The sequence below is a fragment of the Hypanus sabinus genome, chromosome 12, assembly GCF_030144855.1.
Source record: "Hypanus sabinus isolate sHypSab1 chromosome 12, sHypSab1.hap1, whole genome shotgun sequence".
Taxonomy (NCBI): domain Eukaryota; kingdom Metazoa; phylum Chordata; class Chondrichthyes; order Myliobatiformes; family Dasyatidae; genus Hypanus; species Hypanus sabinus.
In genome coordinates, this window is record NC_082717.1 from 86500784 (window position 1) to 86520347 (window position 19564).

The 19564-nt window shown below is 44.4% G+C and overlaps 1 protein-coding gene across 1 annotated transcript in view; it reads right to left on the bottom strand.

Annotated features, from left to right (window-relative positions):
* The window catches only part of LOC132402400 (metabotropic glutamate receptor 1-like), a 246385-nt gene that overhangs the window by 45891 nt on the left and 180930 nt on the right, over window positions 1-19564 (bottom strand). Inside the window, exon 3 of the mRNA XM_059985257.1 lies at window positions 7879-8114. Coding sequence (XP_059841240.1) covers window positions 7879-8114 — 236 coding nt within the window. The remainder of the gene's footprint in view (window positions 1-7878; window positions 8115-19564) is intronic.

Sequence of the window (19564 nt, forward strand, 5' to 3'; positions counted from 1 at the left end):
GCCTCTCAAAACAAACACTTCGTCACAGTGGACGTAAGTGCCACTGGGCAGTAGTCATTTAGACGGGTTACCAGGCTCCTCCTGAGCATCAGTGCAATTGAAGCCTGCTTGAAGCAGGTGGGTACCACACACTGCTGGAGCGAGAGGTTGAAGATCTCTGTGAACACACCAGCCAGTTGGTCAGCACTGATCTTCAGTTCTCGGCCTGGTACTCCATCCAGGCCAGATGCTTTCCTTGGATTCACTCTCTTGAAGGCAGCCTGCATGTCACCTTTAGATACTGAGACCAAAGGATTGTCAGGAGCCGTGGGGGGGTGTGATGGTTCCTCCCTGCTCTGGTAGTCAAAGCGAGCATAGAAGGCATTGAGCTCATCTGGAAGTGAAGCTCTACTGTCCCCTTCAGCACAAGATTTAACTTTTTGCTCCATATACTGACAGGATTTTCCTTACTTAGGAGGTTAGGGAAGTTTGAACACTGGAGGAAGTGTGTATCCTAGGACACCTTTGCTGTGAGGGAGTGCTTCCTGTTTTCCCTTTGGAATGCCTCGTCTCAAATTTTAAAAGTGTTTTCTCTTGCTCTGCACTGTTCCAATTTTGGAAAACTTTACATACACCTGAAAAAATCCCTTTGGCATTTAACTAACTTCCAAAGGCAAAGGAAAAGAGATATCAATACAACAGATATTCATAGCTTATCCCTTTAAACTCAGCTCTTTTGTTCCTCACTCTAGCAAACCATTTCAGTGTAAGTTGTCATACTTGGTCCACTTTCTGCCCCAATGTCTGTGCGTCCTTTACTGGGTCAAAATTGGAATATTTGTTCAAAAATTGCAGAATATTCCCTTGAGCACATCTTAAAAAATGAAATTGGATAAAAATAATTATAAACCAGTTAGATGAGTATTTTCCAATACAATGCCCAATAAAACAATAAAACTAACAGAACGGTGAGGACACTGCACTATCATAGGTCCTCACTTTCCCAATAAGCCACTAAGCCAAGGCCCTGACCAGCCTCTATGAAAGGAGAGGAAACCACCTCAGTTCTTGGCCAGCACCAGAAACTGACTAACCAGCCGTCGTTTTCCCTTTACTGTTAATGAATTTGCCAACTCTGGTTGCACAATGTTCAGCAGGTTTCATTGCATGTTTTGTTGCTTCTAAATATCAGGGTCTACACTATGCATCCATTCCAATCCTTACAGAACTTAGTCAGTAATGCAACTAGTAACCCACAATCCACTTGGAAGACTCGAAGTGCTGTATCTACCACAGAGGATTTCCTCATTCAGGATCCACAATAAGAGGCCTCCTGTAATCTACTATGTGTTTGTTTTGAGGTAAAGAAAATGTCACTTATTGTTTTCTCCCTCCCTCAGGCATTGGTATTTAATATTGAATTTTGACAGATCTCAGAATTATCCAGGAACGGTCTGTAGGCAAGATGTCACCTTGTTTGTCTATGTAACTGTACTTCAAGAAGCATTATCACCTTGTATTAATATAGCATTTCCAGCAAGAGGAAGCAGCCTGCAGATGCTTCACAAAGGCATAAATTATCTGGTTGTGAAACACTTGGGGACATGTTGCAGGGCTAAATAAATAAATGTTTGCTCTTTCAGTTCACATCTGTGTTGTCCTTCCAACCGGCACTTCACTCTCAATACAATTTCCTTTCAATGATTTATACGAATCAGTCTTCTGAAATTAACGTCTCGCATCTCAGGATAATCCTTGTCATTTCTCCCTGATTTTTCTTGCCCATCAACAACTGGCCTGCTGCCCAGGGTGCCCAAGCCTACATCCAACATTGCGAGCACAGCTAATGGCTATGAGTTCTATTAGGTGATTGTGTCTGCTTGTTAACAGCTGTGAGCTCATGTTCCAGTTATGGCTGAGGCTGTTAATCATCCCCGGCACCTTTTCCTTTTCAGTTCATGATTCAGGGGAATAGATTTAGGACGGAGATGAGGGGAAACTGCTTTTCCAAGTGAGTTGTGAATCTGTGGAATTCTCTGCTCAGAGGAGCAGTAGAGGCTACTTCATTAATTACATTCAAGATACAGTTCGATAGACTTTTGCATAGCAGGAGAACTAAAGGTTATGAGGGAAGAGTAGGTAGGTGGAGTTGAGTCCCTAGCCAGATCAGCCAAGATCTTATTGACTGACGGATCAGGCTCGATGGGCCAGATGGCCACTCCTGCTCCTGTTTCTTATGTTTTTATGTCTTCACAAATATATTCATGTTGCTTTGATTTTAATTTTGTTCAGTTAGGTTTCATCTCACTCAGAACTCTTTGCTGCATCCCGAGAGGGATAAATCCTTTCTGAATCTGGGGCTGCTCTTAACGGAAGTCATTATTGATGGAAGCAAGTGCCACAAGCCCATTACTGACGCAACGTGCTTCACTAAAAAGGGCAGGGAAGGTTAAATTATGGAGAATGATTGTATCACAGCAATCCACAATGCACCCTGGTTTGACACCTTCAATCCTTTCAATGTGCTGGAAGACTTTCCTACTGAGGGAAGTGAAGAGACCAGGCCATCATCAACCCAGTGATTTGAAACCTGGATCCTCAGATTAGAAGTATGATGTTCCATTGGATATCCATGTACAGTGGATATTGACAACATTCACTCAGTGGCCACTTTATTAGGTACCTCCTGTCCCTAGTAAAGTGGTCACTGAGTGTGTGTTCATGGTCTTCTGCTGTTGTAGTCCATCCATGTCGAGATTCAACATGTTGTGCATTCAGAAATGCTCTGCACACCACTGTTGTAACTGAGTTCCTGTTGTCTTCCTGTCAGCTCAAACCATTTTGGCCATTCTCCTCTGCTGTCTCCCATTAGCAAGGCATTTTCACCAACAGAACTGTCGATCTCTGGATGATCATTGTTTTGCACACCATTCTCTATAAACTCTAGAGTTTGTTGTGAATGAAAATCCCAGGAGATCAGCAGTTTCTGAGATACTTAGACCATGTTGTCTGGCGCCAACAATCATTTCATGGTCCAAGTCACTTAGATCATATTTCTTCCCCATTCTGATGTTTGATCTGAACAACAAATGAACCTCTTGACCATGTCTGCATGCTTTTATGCATTGAGTTGCTGTCACATAATTGGCTGATTGGATATTTGCATTAATGAGCAGGTATACAGGCATACCTAATAAAGTGGCCACTGATTGTAGATTTGAAGTGAATTACACAACACTGGGTATCTCCGTCTAGTTACCCGGCCAGAGAAGGGAAGAAGGCTCTTCAGAGGAAGTCACGGAGAGACTGCGGTGTTCTTGGGTATGGTGTGTTGTCATTTGTAGATCCTGCATGTAAACTAAACACTTCCCACTGACGCTGCATATTTCCTGCATTTTCTTTTGTTTTTATTTTAAATCTTCACACCAGCTGCCTCTTAACTAATGCAGCTGTAGCTTATCATTACAGCCCGGCATACATCATCAGGCGGTTGACACAGTTTACATGAGAGCCGGGATAACCGGACGTGACCAAAGCCAAAGGGAGTGCTGTGGTTGTTCAAGCTTTCATCAACCAATTGTCTCACAGCATCAAGAACTGTACTTCCTAAGGTCAAGTGTAAGGAATTCCTCTTGCTCCCAGGGCAATATAGATTCTCCTGCAATGTCCCAGTTTTTTCCCAGGGGAAGGTAATCAAAAATTAGCAAGCACAGGTGTGAGTTGAGAGGGAAAAGATTTAAAAAGGGATCAGAAGAGCAACTTTTTTTTTGCACAGAGCGTGTTGAACAAGGAAGTGGCTGAGGCAGGTACAATAACAACATTTAAAAGATATTTGGACAAGTACATGAAGGAAAAGGAACTACTGAGTGCATCTGCATGAAACGCTGCCGTGGAAATGCATCATCCATCATCAAAGGCCCTCGCCACCCAGGCCATGCTCTTTTCTCACTGTAGAAGGTACGGGGGCTCCTCCAGATTCAAGAACAGTCACTACCCCTCAACCATCAGGCTCTTGAATGAAAGGGGATAACTGCACTCATTCAAGGACTCTTTTATCTTGTTACTTATTGCTGTTTATTTATTGTCTGCCTTTGCACAGTTTGTTTAGAGTTTTCAATGTTTACAGTTACTATTCTACAGATTTGCTAAGTTGTATGTGGTGACATGTACGTACTCTGATAATAAATTTTACTTTGATCTTTGAACTTTTGAACTTTGAGGTTCAAATATGGGCCAAGTACAGGTAAATGGGACTAGCTTAGAATGGCATCTTGTTGAGCAAGGAGCAGATGGGCAGAAGGGTCTGTCTCTATTCTGTATTACTCTAAAACTCTATTCACTCTTGGGATCTCATCCATTTCTAATAACTGGTGCTGCATTTCTTGCTCCTTAGTGATGAACACAGGCTTTCTGGTAGGCACCAAGCATCTCATGCGCATGGCCATCGGCCATTTGCATGCTTCCTCCTCAAAACTCTCTTCAAAATAGTCTTCTGCAGCAGTACTGGCTTCCCGTAAACTGGCACCTGGGTCACGCTACTTGCCCAGCCATAGGCCATACCAACCAGACCCTGCCTCGGAACCAAACTTTGAATGACACACCACAACGGTGTCTGGGCTGATGGCTGCGGTTCTGGAAATGGGTGGGGATGTGTTTTCTCCATCCCTCCCCTCTGGGTTGACTGGCTGAAAAGAGAAGAGCACAGGGGTAGGGTTGTGGCGAGGAGAGACGACGAAAGCACGAGATGAATCAGAAGAGGAGTGGTTGCGAGCAGGAAGATTGGAGTGCGGGGGCACTCTTGCTTCCTATCACTTCAGCCCATGGTCTCAAGGCTGCCTCTCTGAAGGGTGGACAGTGCCCCCTCACGCTGGGAAATAAGACATGCTACTCTTCAGCTGCTTCTGCCTCACTTACACTTTTCCTTGATCTACAAGGGAGAGGAACTACATCAGGAAGTGGTGTGCGTTATGTCTGAGTGATCTGTCCCTCGTGGTGGTACGGTTCATGCAAGCTGTCAATGGGACCCTTGTGAACTAAAGACTGTTCCATATGAGACCATCAGTACTCTAGGGCTGAAAAGTGGTCACTGAGCACATGCCTTCCCCAAAGACTGAACACATGTTGACCTTTCACTAGAAAAGGAACTCAGGCTCTTTCCATTTCCAAAAGATAAAGGACGAGGAGCAATTTTCTACAGCAAGCCCCTTTAACGCAGGGGTTCCCAACCTATTTTATGCTATGGATCCCACCATTAACCAAGAAGCCTGTGGACCCCTGCCTTACCACCTCCTCAGAAGCTAGGCAGTGACAGAGACAAGGGCACTAAAGTAGTTCAACAGGGCACACGGAATTATCACACTAACTCCCAAGATGATATGGTGTTGTGAAGGACCTGCCACACAGTTATTGATCCTGTAAATTCAGATCCCAAATCCTAAACGCAAATATATCCAAGGGTCAATTGTTTACGGTTTCAACACCCAGTGCCTGTGTGTTTCAACCAAATATTATTAACCCATTAATCTGGACTGCACAGGTTAGTTGAGCTGCAGCATAACAGTAGCAGTGATCACATTCAGTGCTGACTTCTATAGATGTGTACTGGCTGCATCACAGCCTGGTATGGAAGCACCAATACCCTTGAATTGAAACTCCTACAAGAAGTAGTGGATATGACCCAGTCCATCACAGGTAAAGCCTTCCCCATCAATATGCACATCTACACAAGACGCTGTTGCAGGAAAGAAGCATCCATCATCAGGGACCCCCACCATACAGGACATGCTCTCTTCTCACTGCTGCCATCAGGAAGGAGCCTCAGGACTCACACCAACAGGTTCAGGAACAATTATTACCCCTCAACCATCAAGCTCTTGAACCAGAGAGGATTCACCTCATAATCAAAATGTTCCCACAACCTATGGACTCACTTTCAAGCCCTTTGCATCTCATGCTCTTGATATTCATTGCTTAATTATGTATTATTATTTTTTTTCTTTCTTTTTGTATTTTGTGTTTGCTGTCTTTTGCGCGCTGCTTGAACACCCAGGTTGGTGTGATTCTAATATGGTTATTATTCAATTACACAATTATTAAATATGCCCACAAGAAACAAATCTCAGGGTAGTATACGGTGACATATATGTACTTTGATAATTAATTCACTCTGAACTTTGACTTCCATGCTGTCTGTGTAGAGTCTGCATGTCCTCCCTGGGAATGCACGGGTTTCTCCTAGACGCCCTGGTTTCCTCCCACATCCCAAAGGTGTGTGGGTTGTTAGGTGAATTGGCTGTTGTAAATTGCACCTAGGTGAGTGGGAGTTTATGGGAATTTTGGGAGAATAAGATGTGATTAGTTAAAATGGATATTTGTCTCATTGACCAAAGGGACCGTTTCTGTGTTGAGTAACTCCAGTACCTCCGTAATCCAAACATTTTCAGGGATCTGAGCAAGGTTCAAGCTGTAGGAAATAAAATTCTATGATACTTCTTTTGAAATTGAAGGACAAATGAAAAGGGGTTATAACAACAACCTCAGCTCACATTTGTATAGAATTAAAATACCGCAGAAACTGTTATTCTGAGTTCAAAATACTAAAACAAGCAATCTACAAACAGCAGATCTCGTCGCAACTGTCTGTCTATATTAACTTCTATTTAATATTTTATAATTAGTGAGCTATCTCTAGCTGTGTGTGATTGGCCATAGACCCAAAACATACCTTGTTCTCCAAATTCTGAGTGTTTGCAGCATTTTCTATTTTATTTCATATTTACACAGCAGCTTAACCATGGTGAGTCATCCTTTACCAGAGCCTCATGACATTAAATTTGACCAGAAGCCTCAGAAGCTGGTGTGAAGTCAAGTGAATAACAGCATGGCAAATAGGCTTGTGCTTTAGGGACTGTAAAGAAAAAAATTAAATGTGTGCATTGGGCAATTCATTAGAATTCCCATCCTTAGAGCGTGGAGGGCTGAAGGTAAAGTCATCAGTCATAGTGGGAAGGGAATAAACAGGCAGAAACACATGGAGAGGGCTATGGGCAAAATGTGGCCAATGGGATGAGTTTTGATTGGCAAATTTGACCTCTTCTAGTCTGAGAAAATTCAATAGACCTTCCACAATGTATTGGGTGTTGGATTCAGTAAATAACACGACCGAGGCAACACCCATTCATCTAATGAAGTGACACAAGGAGTTTACTAAAGAACTCATGATGGCAATGCCTATTTTTAGCCTGCATTTTGTCACGGAGTCACACTACTTTGGGCCGCTGCTTCCAAGCTGACCATTGGTAAACAATGGAGTGAGAGGCTACTCGGGGTAAATGGGATGCACAGTTAATTGGGGTTCTCAAGTGGAAGATTGGACAGCAAAGCCCTTACCTTGGCGATAAGATCCCACTGTGCTTACCCATCAGTACCTCTTGATATAGGGTGCACCTTCTAAAGGCAAGGTGGAAAAGAGCGGTTCTGCTTCCCACCTTACTCTGCTGGTGATTGAAGGTTCTACATTTGTGGTCATGCAAGTAACTTTTAGGACTCCAACCAAAGGAATCTCAAGAACTGTTTTTGGGGGTGGAGGGGAGCCAAAATCCAATGCATGTAGAAATTCGTGATGGCAGTGTTTAAGCTCCTTGGTCTTCTTTTTTCAGATCAAAGTTCGCAACTGAATGGTGGAAGATGGTGTCGGGACATCAAAGTGGTGAGTGTAGTTTGCTTTTGTTTTATTGTTTGATGACGGAGCTTCACTTTCTGCGGTATTTTGACCCACATTGAGTTGGTGGTGGTGCTGTAACCAGTTATTGCTGCAGTGTTTCCTCGAGCAGGTTGAGTCCTGGGCAATGGAATATGCAGCGTGTGGTGGGGTGAGGCAGGAGGCGGTGAGTGGCATACCTGTGCAGAGATTCTTGAAGGCTTTGTTCTCCTGCGGGTGCCCCTCCAAGCGGCACTGGAAGCGGTGCTGCCAGAACTCGGGGAACCATGGGTTGCGGGTGTTGGTTTCCAGCTTCAGATTCAGGTAGTAGTCATCGAACCAGGTGACCTCGGCAGACCGCAGTTTGATGGTGATTCCTCCCACTGCCTCCGGCTCGTAGGCATCAATCACCTCCTCGCGGTCCGCCCATCCGTCACTGAAAAGGAGAGAGAGAGAGAGCGAGGAATAACTTGTGAGAACAAAACTGGGGTGAGGGGTGGGGAGCTGGCTGTAAAGAGTAAGCCAGGCCCAGATACATCCAATAGCAATTCAAACCAGGAGGTGAGTTTTCAGTTAGCAGTGCAGACAACAACGGCGTGGCCATCAGCCAAAGGAAGGAGAGAGCAGCCCAGACTATGGCTCATTTGGTACAGTTTGGCCTTGGTAGCTCTGTTGGTAGAGTTTAAGGAAGGTGGGGATCTCAAAGCCCAAGGGTTAAATTTCTGCCCAGGTGTTAACTGTTTATTCAGCTCTCTGAGTCTGAAATGTGAAACCCTCTGCTGGAAGTCAGGATACCGATGCAATTGAACCATTCAAGACAGAAGCGTGTTTGTTTGGTCAGGCTCTCAAGGCTCGTGGGAAAAGGCAGATAAACAGACAACATACAGCACGGTGGTGGGGGGGGGGGGGTATGAAGGACTGGATTCCCATTCCCTCTTCCCACATGCCAATGGAGGAATTGGTCTTCATGTCTCTGATCTGCAAGCCCAATGCCAGAACTATTATCATATGTGCATCAACCAGCTTAAATCAATGACCGTCTGCAGCACCTTTATCCAGATGTTGATTTGTATCTCACAGTCAGACTCTTACATCCTTTGTGCAAATTCCAGTGAATTTCCCTCTCACCTGATCTCGCCTATCACCTGTGAGATTGCACTCTTCTCCTTTCCCCCCTCACCTTCTTATTCCCGCTTCTGTCCCCTTCCTTTCCTGTCCTGATGAAGGGTCTCGGCTCGAAACATTAACTGTTTACTTCCCCCCATAGATGCTGCCAGACCTGCTGAGTTCCTCTGGCGTGTTGTGTGTTTCGCAAGAGATGCCTGCAAGGATTAATTTCAATCCATTTGAACACACTGCTTAACTGTCATATGGATGTTGATATTAGATCCTGGGCTCCATAAGATTTGACAAAGACCTCAAAATCCCCCTTGAAACTTCTCAAAAGCTTCATTGGTATCCCAATGTTCCAGTCCTGCTCACACCACACCTTAAGGAAGCCCTCAAGAGGATGTAGGACAAATTGACTGGAATGGTCACAGAGATGAAGAATTGTGGTTACAGATTACAAACGGGGGACGCTGAGGCAGTTTTCTTCAGAGAAATGAGGAGGTGAGACAGAGGGGGACAAGAATGTAACTGGTTTATAGAGAATGAGAGCAGAAGGAGTTTCAACAGCACATCTCATTGATTGGTTTATTGGCTAATTGGACGGCTGCTGCCTACAGCAGGAAGATGAGCTTCAGTGGAACAGTAATTCTGGTGTGGGAGAGTCTAAAACTAGGACTTTAAGGCTTTGGCTCAAGAGGATCAGGTCAGACTCTTTAAATTACTCAGATGGACTAATTGTTCATTAGTCTTGAAGTTGAGTTATTGATAACATAGTAATTAACTGAAAAGAAGCCATTTTGCAATTAATACAGTAGTCAGGTGATGTGTTGTAGCTGCATGATGTAGGAACTAGGTGATGACATCTACAGCGAGTACTGCTAGCTTCTGAAACTCAGGCTCAAAGCTGAACCTGAACTTCAAACACTGACACAGCTGGGAGGGGGAGAGATACTACACAATGTGTGTCAGGAAGCAGTAACATCCTTAGCAACACACACAAAATGCTGGAGGAACTCAGCAGGCCCAGCAGCATCCATGAAAAGAACAGTTGACATTTTGGGGTGAATCCCTTTGGAAGATGACTGTACCATCTTCCTAGATGCTGCCTGGCCTGCTGTATTCCTCCAGCATTTTGTGTATGTTGCTTGGGTTTCCAGCATCTGCAGATTTTCTCTTGTTCATAGCATCCTTAGGTTAACTACTTCATATTCAGTCTGTGGTCGGGGATCAAAGGGTGTGACTGCGAGTAATCCAGTTAGGGGGATCTGAGAGATGGTACTGGAGGAGCCTGAGCCCTTGATCTTGCCCAACATGTCTGAGGTTTCTGCTCCCTGTGTGAATGAGAGTGGGGGCTGTGGGAAGGATGAGCAACCTAACTGTGGTTCAGGGAGCCATTCCATAAGGAGGGAGAGAAGAGAAATGTGGTTGTAATTGGGGGTATAGTCATAGTTCTCAATTGCAAGGAGTGAGAGTACCTAGGTTTGGGACATTTCATCTGACCTGCAGAGGAGTTTGGAATGGGAGAGGAGCCAGTTGTCATGGTCCAGGTAGGTACTGTGATGGAGGTAAAAAGAGGTTCTACTGTGGGAATATGGACAATTAGGGACTAAATTTACAAAGCAGTTTTATTACCAGAAGGTAGTAATTTCTGAATTGCCTTCTGTGCCATGTGCAATTTGGCACAGAGTCAGTAAGATTAGAGAGTTAGCTCTGTGGCTCAAAGGTAGGTGTGGGAGAAGTGAGTTTGAATTTGTTGGATATTGGCATCAGTACCAAGGAGAAAGGGAACTGTTCTGATAGGACTAGCTGAACCATACTGGGACCAGGATCCTGGCGAATCACATTGCTAGGGCTTTATACTACATAGTTGGGGAGAACCTGGAAAAGTATAGATAAAGTAAAAGGGAAGGGGAATGGTGGAGAGATTACTGAAGTCTCCAGAATATAAACAAGATAATGTTTAGAAAGGGGTAAGAATTTAATTCAGACAACAGGAAAACAAATTTGAGAAGGATGGTGAATATGGGACTGAAGGTGTTATATTTGGATGCATGCAGTATACAAAATGAGATGGATATGTGTGTAGCACCATTAGAAACTGGCAGGTACTGACACTGTGCACCTTACAGAGCCATTGCTGAAAGATCACAGCTGGGACTAAATATTCAAGGATGTACATCCTCTTGAAAAGATTGGCATGTGGACAGAGGGGCTGGGGTAGCTCTGTTGGTAAAAAATAAAGTGAAATGGAATCCTTAGCAAGAACTGACATAAGAACAGAAGCTGTAGAATCCTTGTAGATAAGATTAAGAAACCACAAAGGTAAAAAGATCCTGATGGGAGTTATATTTAGGCCCCAGAAGATTAGCTGGGATCTGGGGTACAAATTACAAGAGACAGAAAGAGAATGTAAGAAAGGCAGTGTTGCAATGGTCATAAGGGACTTCAGTATTCAGGGAGACTGGGAAACTTGGGTTGGCACTAGATCCAAAGAAGTGTTTATAGAATGCCTAGGAAATAGATTTTTAGAGAATCTTGTGGTTAAGCCCATTAGGGAAAAGGCAACTCTGGTTTGGGTATTGTGCAATGAGTCAGATTTTATTAGGGAGCTTATGGTAAAGGAATCTTTAAGAGGCGATGATTTTAAATGATAGAATTCACCCTGCAGTTTGAGAGGTAGCAGCTGAAATCAGAGTAGAAGCAACTACTGAGGCATGAGATGAGAGCTGGCCAGAGTCGACTGGAAGAGGACTCTAGCAGAGATGACAGTAGAGCAGCCAATGGCAGGAGTTTCTGGGAATAATCCAGAAGGCATATCTTAAAGGGAGGAAGAGGCAACTGGTGCTGAGGAGGGAGGTACAAACACAGGTAGATGGAACTAACTTAGATAAGCATCTTGGTTGGCATGGATCAGTTGGGCTAAAGGGCCTGTTTCTCTATTAATCTATGACTCCAGCAGTTAGTTATGGTCTGGAATGTATTGTCTGGAAGAGTGGTGAAGGCAGCTTCAGCAGATTCTTCCACAAAGATAGTGGTTTTCAATATAGGTAAGCGTGAGGTGCTACATTTTTTTCTAAGTCAAATCAGAGTAGGACTTGTACTCTAGTAGGGCCCTAGGAAGCGTAATGAAATAGAGGGATTCAGGTGCACAAGTGCATAGTTTGAAAGTGGTGACACAAGTAGACAGCACATTGTCTTTCATCAGTCAGAACACTGAGTAAAGCAGTTGGGGCATTATCTTATAGTCGTATAAGTCATTAGTTAGACTGCACTTGGAGTACTGTGTACAGTTTTGATACAGTTCTGTTACAGAAAGAAAATGTGGTTAAAACTGGAAAGAGTGCAGAACAGATTAGATAGATAGATAGATACTTTATTCATCCCCAAGGGGAAATGTGGATATTGGCAGGAAAAGAGGGCCTGAGCTATGGGAAGAGGTTGCCAGGCCATGTGGTCAGCAAGGACAAGCTGGCCCAAGGGATCTGTGTTGCTCTATGACCTAATGGCCATCTATCTCCCAGCCCCTAAACTGATCCAATCACATCAAGTTGGGCCAGCACATTGGTGTAGTCCAGGTTCAATCTCGACTTCTGGTGCAGCATGTGTTCATTGCATGTTCTCCCTGTGACTACAAGGAATTCCTCCGGATGCTCCAGATTCATTCCAAGTCCAAATGACGTGGATTGGCACGTTAATAGGTTGCTGTAAATTGCCCCTAGTGTATAGAATGAGGAGGGGGTAGAATCTGGGGAGAGTCAATGGAAAGTGGGGAAAACAAAGTGGGATAGGTGTAAATGGGTGGATGATGGTCAGCACAAATTTGATAGGCTGAAGGGCCTGTTTTCATGCTGCTTGGCTACACGACTCACTAAGTAGTGACTATTAGTTTCCATGGGTGCCACCTGAGCTGTGTGCAAGTTCTACTGTGTAGAGAAAGACCTTATTATTGCTGTGCTGATCTACTTGCGAACAGCGGAGGATTTCGGCTTGGCGTCTAGCTGCGCCTTCTGGATGTTGATTAACACTGTACCCCTAGACATTTTTAAGAGAGAAAAGCCTTATGAAAAGATGGGGAAAGATAGAGTGAATTAGTATAAAATTTGGAGTTATGGAATGTGTTATCTCAATGCATTAAACAATTGGTGAGATATGGTGAATTCCGGTTAATTGGGTCATCGGTCAATCAGGCAACTCTTAAAGAACATAAACTAATTGAGAAAATAACTGGGATTCTGTTTATTTGGACTCTATGCTGCTTAATTGGGACAGGAGACTGTAACCGAATAGGTTCTAAATAATGTCAATCAGTGCGCATGTGTAGCCGTTAGACACTACACAATGCTTCGAGTAAACAGTTTTTAAATAGCATCAGTTGCGGGTGTTTGTATTCAAAAAGCAGTGTTCTTTGTCACGGATAGTTGGTGACAAATAAGCAGTAAGACAATTCAGAACAGTTTTGTTCACTGTGGTGCCGAGCATTCCGACTTGGAAATGTCAGAAACAGCCAGGAGTGAAAATGAAACAATTTCACAACTTCAACAACTTGGGAACTACAATGAACTTGAAGGTATCGACAATCGTCTTGAATGTTACCTTTGGTCCACACTGGACACTCAGCTCTCCCCTGTGGCTCCAAGTAGCTGTTTGCATGTAACAGTGGTCACAACCTGGTACACCACTTCGACAGGTGGGCTAAACCAGGTGAGAGTTGCTGGTGGCCCTCATACCCCAGTGAGATAGGGACGTGCCGTTGTAGCATGCAAAGTCAGCTGCAGTGGTCTGGCTGGGTGAGATCTACAGTGAGATCCAAAGGCCAGGAAGGCGGTTCGGCAATGCGATATGGAGAGCAAAGGGCATAACAAGGCATGAAAGAAGTCACGGTCATCCACTGGAACCAGGGAAGACCCCAGTTGTGACAAATACTCATCCCATTGGACTCAGACTTCGAAGGTTCTGCCCATTGTGATGGCTTTTCCACTTTAAAAACTCCCCCCCACGGGCTTCCTGTCATTGGATATGCCAGGCAACCACTGGTAGTATTGGTGGTCTTCTAATTAGTTCTGTACTTAATTTAAATACATAATCTGTTACTCAACTAAACAGTGTTTTTTTAACTATTTCCATGAAACTTCAGCTAATTGGGCCAAAATGTACTGGTCCTGATGTGTCCCAATTAACTGGAATGCATTGTACATTTAAAGTATTGTTTTGATATTCAAAGCAAATTACAGATTAGACTCCCACCATAAGCAACAGGGTAGAGTCCGGAAGATGTTTTTTTAATATAATGAAATCAGAAAATGTTGGAAACATTCATCGGGCGAAGCAGCATCTGTGGGAAAAGAAACCTCAGTTAGCAGTTCAGGGCAAATACCTGAACACTCCCAGCCCGTCGTAGACTAACCCGTATTTGCCCAACGTCCAATCTCCTAAATCAGAACTATTCTTCTTTCAAGTGTTCTTTGACTTTAAATTGTCTTTGTGTTGTTTCTGAATGGGTGACCAAAGTAGGCTCACTCAGTCAGCAAACTCTTCACTGTTTAGTTTTGTGACTGACAATTGATACCAGTCACCACAAACGCTCTTGGGTAAAGCACAATGCTTTACTTGAAATAGCACAGGATATGCAAATCTATTTATGTTATAACCAGTATACCATATTTAAACAGGGATGAAATTCACACCTAATCCGCTATAATCAATATAGAGTCTGATGCAATGCTCGAACCCCAGCTACCATATTGGGATTGCTTCACACAAGATCATTAGTGTTTATATTCACAAGCCACCAAAAAGCAACCACAAAGATTCACAGCTAAATTCGACACATTAAGCATTAGCAGAACTGTTTCACACGTTAAGCTTGTTTTACTTAAACTCAATCTGCTGTGTTTTCCACAATGGCTATGACCTCTGCTTTGGTAACACCAGACTCTTTTTGGTTTCTTTATGACATTACATCCAACTCTTCACCATTTAAATTTCTGCCTTTGCACTCCTAAACTGGCAGAGATGGCTTAGCTGGAAACTCATTTGCCTTGGAGTTAGTTGGGTTCAAGCCCTTACTCCGACCTAGGTTGACAATCTCTTGCATAGTTCAAGGAATGCTGAATTATTCCAGGGATAGTGTTAAACCAGAGTGCTGCCAATCCTTCCATTTGGAAGTACACGAAAATAAAACCCATGGCCTGTTTTGGAGGTGGGCTGCTCCCTTGCCTAATATTGTTTCTGTAAATGCCTGTGTGAGTGTTGCCTCTTTGGTGCTGGGGCAAATGGCATCATTGAGAGAGTGGACAATACTTTGAGGAAGGCCGAAGCTGTGATCCATGGAAGAAACCAGTAACGTAGGAAGGAAAGGTGATGTCCAGCAGCCAATAATTTGGGAAGTTGGGGGAGTAGGAAATAAAAAGGAAGGATGCTAATTGTATTGAGCTCAATTTTATATCCAATGCCACGCCATAGTAAAATAAGTTATCACTAGAAATGTTTCAGAGAGGATTTCAGACTCCAAGGGAATGAGAAACAGTTCTGGAGTAGGAAAGTCCCTGTTGTAGTGAATGGGTCAAACCTCCATATTAATTAGTGCAGCTAGGAGGGTATTGATTCATTAGAATGAGGAGCACCAAGAGAATCAATGTACAATGAAGACAAACAACACTTGAGGAAATAAAAGCAGCACATGCTGGAATCGGTAGGTCAGCCAGCAAGGAGATGGAGGTGGGAGGGGGAAGGAGAAGTCAGGTTATTTCTGCACGTATCATGACGTACATGTACAAAAGGAAAGAAAACTTGCCGCTGCATCAGTAGCACACAGGTTCAGATTATACATAATGATATAAAATTGCAAAGAGGGAGAAAAGGTTTTTTCTTGAACTTTTGTCTTGTTTTTGAACAAAGACACAGTCAGTGCCGGAGTAGTGCTCTGCTGATGAGGTGGGGTTAACATTGTACCAGTTGATTGTACCTTGTGGCTGTGGGGAAATAACTGTCCCTGAACCTGGTGGTGTGGCTACTTCTTGCTTGATGGGAGCAACTAGAAGGGGGTACAATCTGGATGGTGTGGATTCTTACTGCCTTTGTGAAGCAATGCCTTATCGATGGTGTCAATGGTGCTCACAATTCTCGCCGGCTCTTGCATTGGGGTACTTTCAGTCAGGAAAGATGGGGAGGAGAGTGTGAAAGAAAGAGTTTGGGTGGAAGAGAGGATAGAGAGACCAGAAAAGAGTTGAGAGCAGAGATCGGGAGAAGATGGAGAAAATTAGATGAAGAGAAACATTTTGGGGAGAGGGACTGTTGTGTGATGTATTGGCTGAAACTAGTGACTGCTGTGGGAGAGAAAGACAGAGTGGGGGGGGGGGGGGGTGAGGGAGATGTGAACTTACCAAAGCTGGAAGTGTGATTGAGCCAAACCTACCTTTCAGCCTGGTGAATCAGTGCATTAGGGGGACTGACCTTTCTTCCCCCACCCTTTTCTTGTATCACCCTTCCCTCACTCCCCCACCCTTTTCTTGTATCACCCTTCCCTCACTCCCCCACCCTTTTCTTGTATCACCCTTCCCTCACTCCCCCACCCTTTTCTTGTATCACCCTTCCCTCACTCCCCCACCCTTTTCTTGTATCACCCTTCCCTCACTCCCCCACCCTTTTCTTGTATCACCCTTGCCCTTCCCCCACTCCCCCACCCTTTTCTTGTATCACCCTTCCCTCACTCCCCCACCCTTTTCTTGTATCACCCTTGCCCTTCCCCCACTCCCCCACCCTTTTCTTGTATCACCCTTCCCTCACTCCCCCACCCTTTTCTTGTATCACCCTTCCCTCACTCCCCCACCCTTTTCTTGTATCACCCTTCCCTCACTCCCCCACCCTTTTCTTGTATCACCCTTCCCTCACTCCCCCACCCTTTTCTTGTATCACCCTTCCCTCACTCCCCCACCCTTTTCTTGTATCACCCTTCCCTCACTCCCCCACCCTTTTCTTGTATCACCCTTCCCTCACTCCCCCACCCTTTTCTTGTATCACCCTTCCCTCACTCCCCCACCCTTTTCTTGTATCACCCTTCCCTCACTCCCCCACCCTTTTCTTGTATCACCCTTCCCTCACTCCCCCACCCTTTTCTTGTATCACCCTTGCCTCACTCCCCCACCCTTTTCTTGTATCACCCTTCCCTCACTCCCCCACCCTTTTCTTGTATCACCCTTCCCTCACTCCCCCACCCTTTTCTTGTATCACCCTTGCCCTTCCCCCACTCCCCCACCCTTTTCTTGTATCACCCTTCCCTCACTCCCCCACCCTTTTCTTGTATCACCCTTCCCTCACTCCCCCACCCTTTTCTTGTATCACCCTTGCCCTTCCCCCACTCCCCCACCCTTTTCTTGTATCACCCTTCCCTCACTCCCCCACCCTTTTCTTGTATCACCCTTGCCCTTCCCCCACTCCCCCACTCTCCATCCTTCACCATATTCAAGTTTATTCTCATCTGACTGTACATGTATATCCAACCAAACGGGCCACAATGTGCCCACAATACATATATCACACACAACACATACACCAAAATATCACATAAAATAAGTTAGTAAGATATAGTTCACTGTGCATGTATTACACAGCACAAGTAAATGCTGCAGTAAACAGCTTGCTGTCCTCGGGACGAGATCTTGGAGGCAGCAGGGTATTCATTAATCTCTCAGCCCGAGGGAAGAAGCTGTTACCCAGTCTGGTAGGCCGAGTGCTAATGTTCCTCTACCTCCTTCCTGATGGTGGTGGGTCAAAGAGATTGTGGGGTGGGTGGTAGATATCCTGGGCAATGCTTCATATCCTTCGTATCCAATGCTCCTGGTAAATGTCACAAATGGGAGGGAGGGAGATCCTGGTGATACTCCCAGTGGTTCTTACTGTCCTCTGTAGGGTCCGGTGTCCATATTGCACAGTGATGCAGCCAGGCAGGACACTCTCAATGATGCTCCCACAGAAAGCTGTTAGAATGGGAGTGGAGAGCCTAGCTTGCCTCTTTCTCCTCAAAGTGTACATGCTGCTCTGTCTTTTTTGACTAATGAGGAGGTGTTGAGTCTAGGTTAGATCATCCATTAAATGCACACCAAGAAACCCTCCTCCACCCGCCCCCCAACCCTTCCCCTTCACTCTCTCACTCTATTTCCTCTAATCCTCTGAGACCACACAGGTAACACGACAAGACAGTGCCAAAACAGGTTAATAAAAATATAACTGAGTAAATTCAGGCTTGTCTCCAGAAGGACAGAATTGAAAAGTAGTGACTTTATATAGAAATTGGAGTAAAGACTACTTGTGTCCAGAATTGTGTAACAGAATAGGCATTTGGAACTTGTTGGTAATTTCTCCAGCATCAGCCTGAAGCACTGCTACTGTGATGTTAATCGCCTCAGGAAAATGGTCCTTCTACCATACTGTGGATATAGTTGATGTATCTCAGTGAGTACGTCTTCAGTGAATTGCAGACGGAGGTTGACAGAGGAGTCATGTTCTCTGAAGACACAGCACATGTAGAGCCTCCTGCTGAGGGTACGTCTTTCCCAGCTTCTTCCCCCTCTACTGGCAGCTTATCCAACTCTGTGCACCCTTTGCCCTTTGTCTGTTTGTACTGTCCCACGCTCTTGTCCATTCCCACTGTCTCAGTGAGGGGGGAAGCAAGAATTAACCTCATCAACTCGTCTTCTGTCATAATCCTCACTGCGCACTTTTTCAAACTCATAAGAATCTTGGAATCAACATGCTTGTGCTGAATTAGAGCAATAATCAATAGGAATTAATCAGCAGTCAGTGTTGGAGGGGGGTCAGCATTCCTGCTATTCAGCTGCATGAGGTGAACACACGACATTAGTTGGAACACTGTGTTGGAAAGTAGCACCAATCAATGTTGTCTATAGACTGACTGTGGTGTTTAACTATACTGCCCACTGCTGGCAACTGTTGGTTTTGCATATGTCACAAATGCTGCTCGGGGTCCTGTAACATAGCTTTCAAACTTTTTTCCCCAAAGACTGGAAAGACTGCTGAACAATCTATTGCAAGTAGCCACTGTGGCAAAAGGAATCAGTGGACTCAAGAGGAAGTTAAGTGACCATGCTTTGATGTCCCAGCCATTCCAATCCTACTTGTCTGTTCATAGCCTGTGTACATTGACTTTGTATCTTGTCTGTTCCTGTCTTCTGCCCATTCTCTTCAATGTACAACCATATCTGAAGCATTTCCTGTACGTTCCCCACATCATTTCACTTCCATACTGCTGCCATCTTGCAAGGGGAACTCTTTCCCTCTTGGAGTCCTTTCTTAATTTCTTTTTTGTATCCTACCAAAACCAAACCAACATTTCTACTTCCACCTGTCTCTTGGAGTCCCATCTCATTCCACTTCTATGCTCATTCTACAAATAATTTTTTAAAATAAGAATCCCAGCCAACTTGATCCATTTTCCTGTTCTGCTCTGACTGTCTGCAAAGGTTCACTATACTGACTCTTGGGATGGCAGGACTGATGCATGAAGAGAGATTGGGCCAATTAGTTTATGTTGAATTTAACAATGAAACATTGAAACCTACAAAACTCATCCAGGACTGGGTAGATTAGTTGCATGTATGGTGTTACAAAAGCACAGGTTCATAATCTGAGAATACTAAAGGGATACTAGTATGTGATGGGGAGAAAGTTGTTCTCCCTGGGAGTAGTGAACTTGTGGGATTCTTTACCTCAAGAAACATGTAAATGAAAAACACTAACTACATTCAAGAAGGAGTTGGA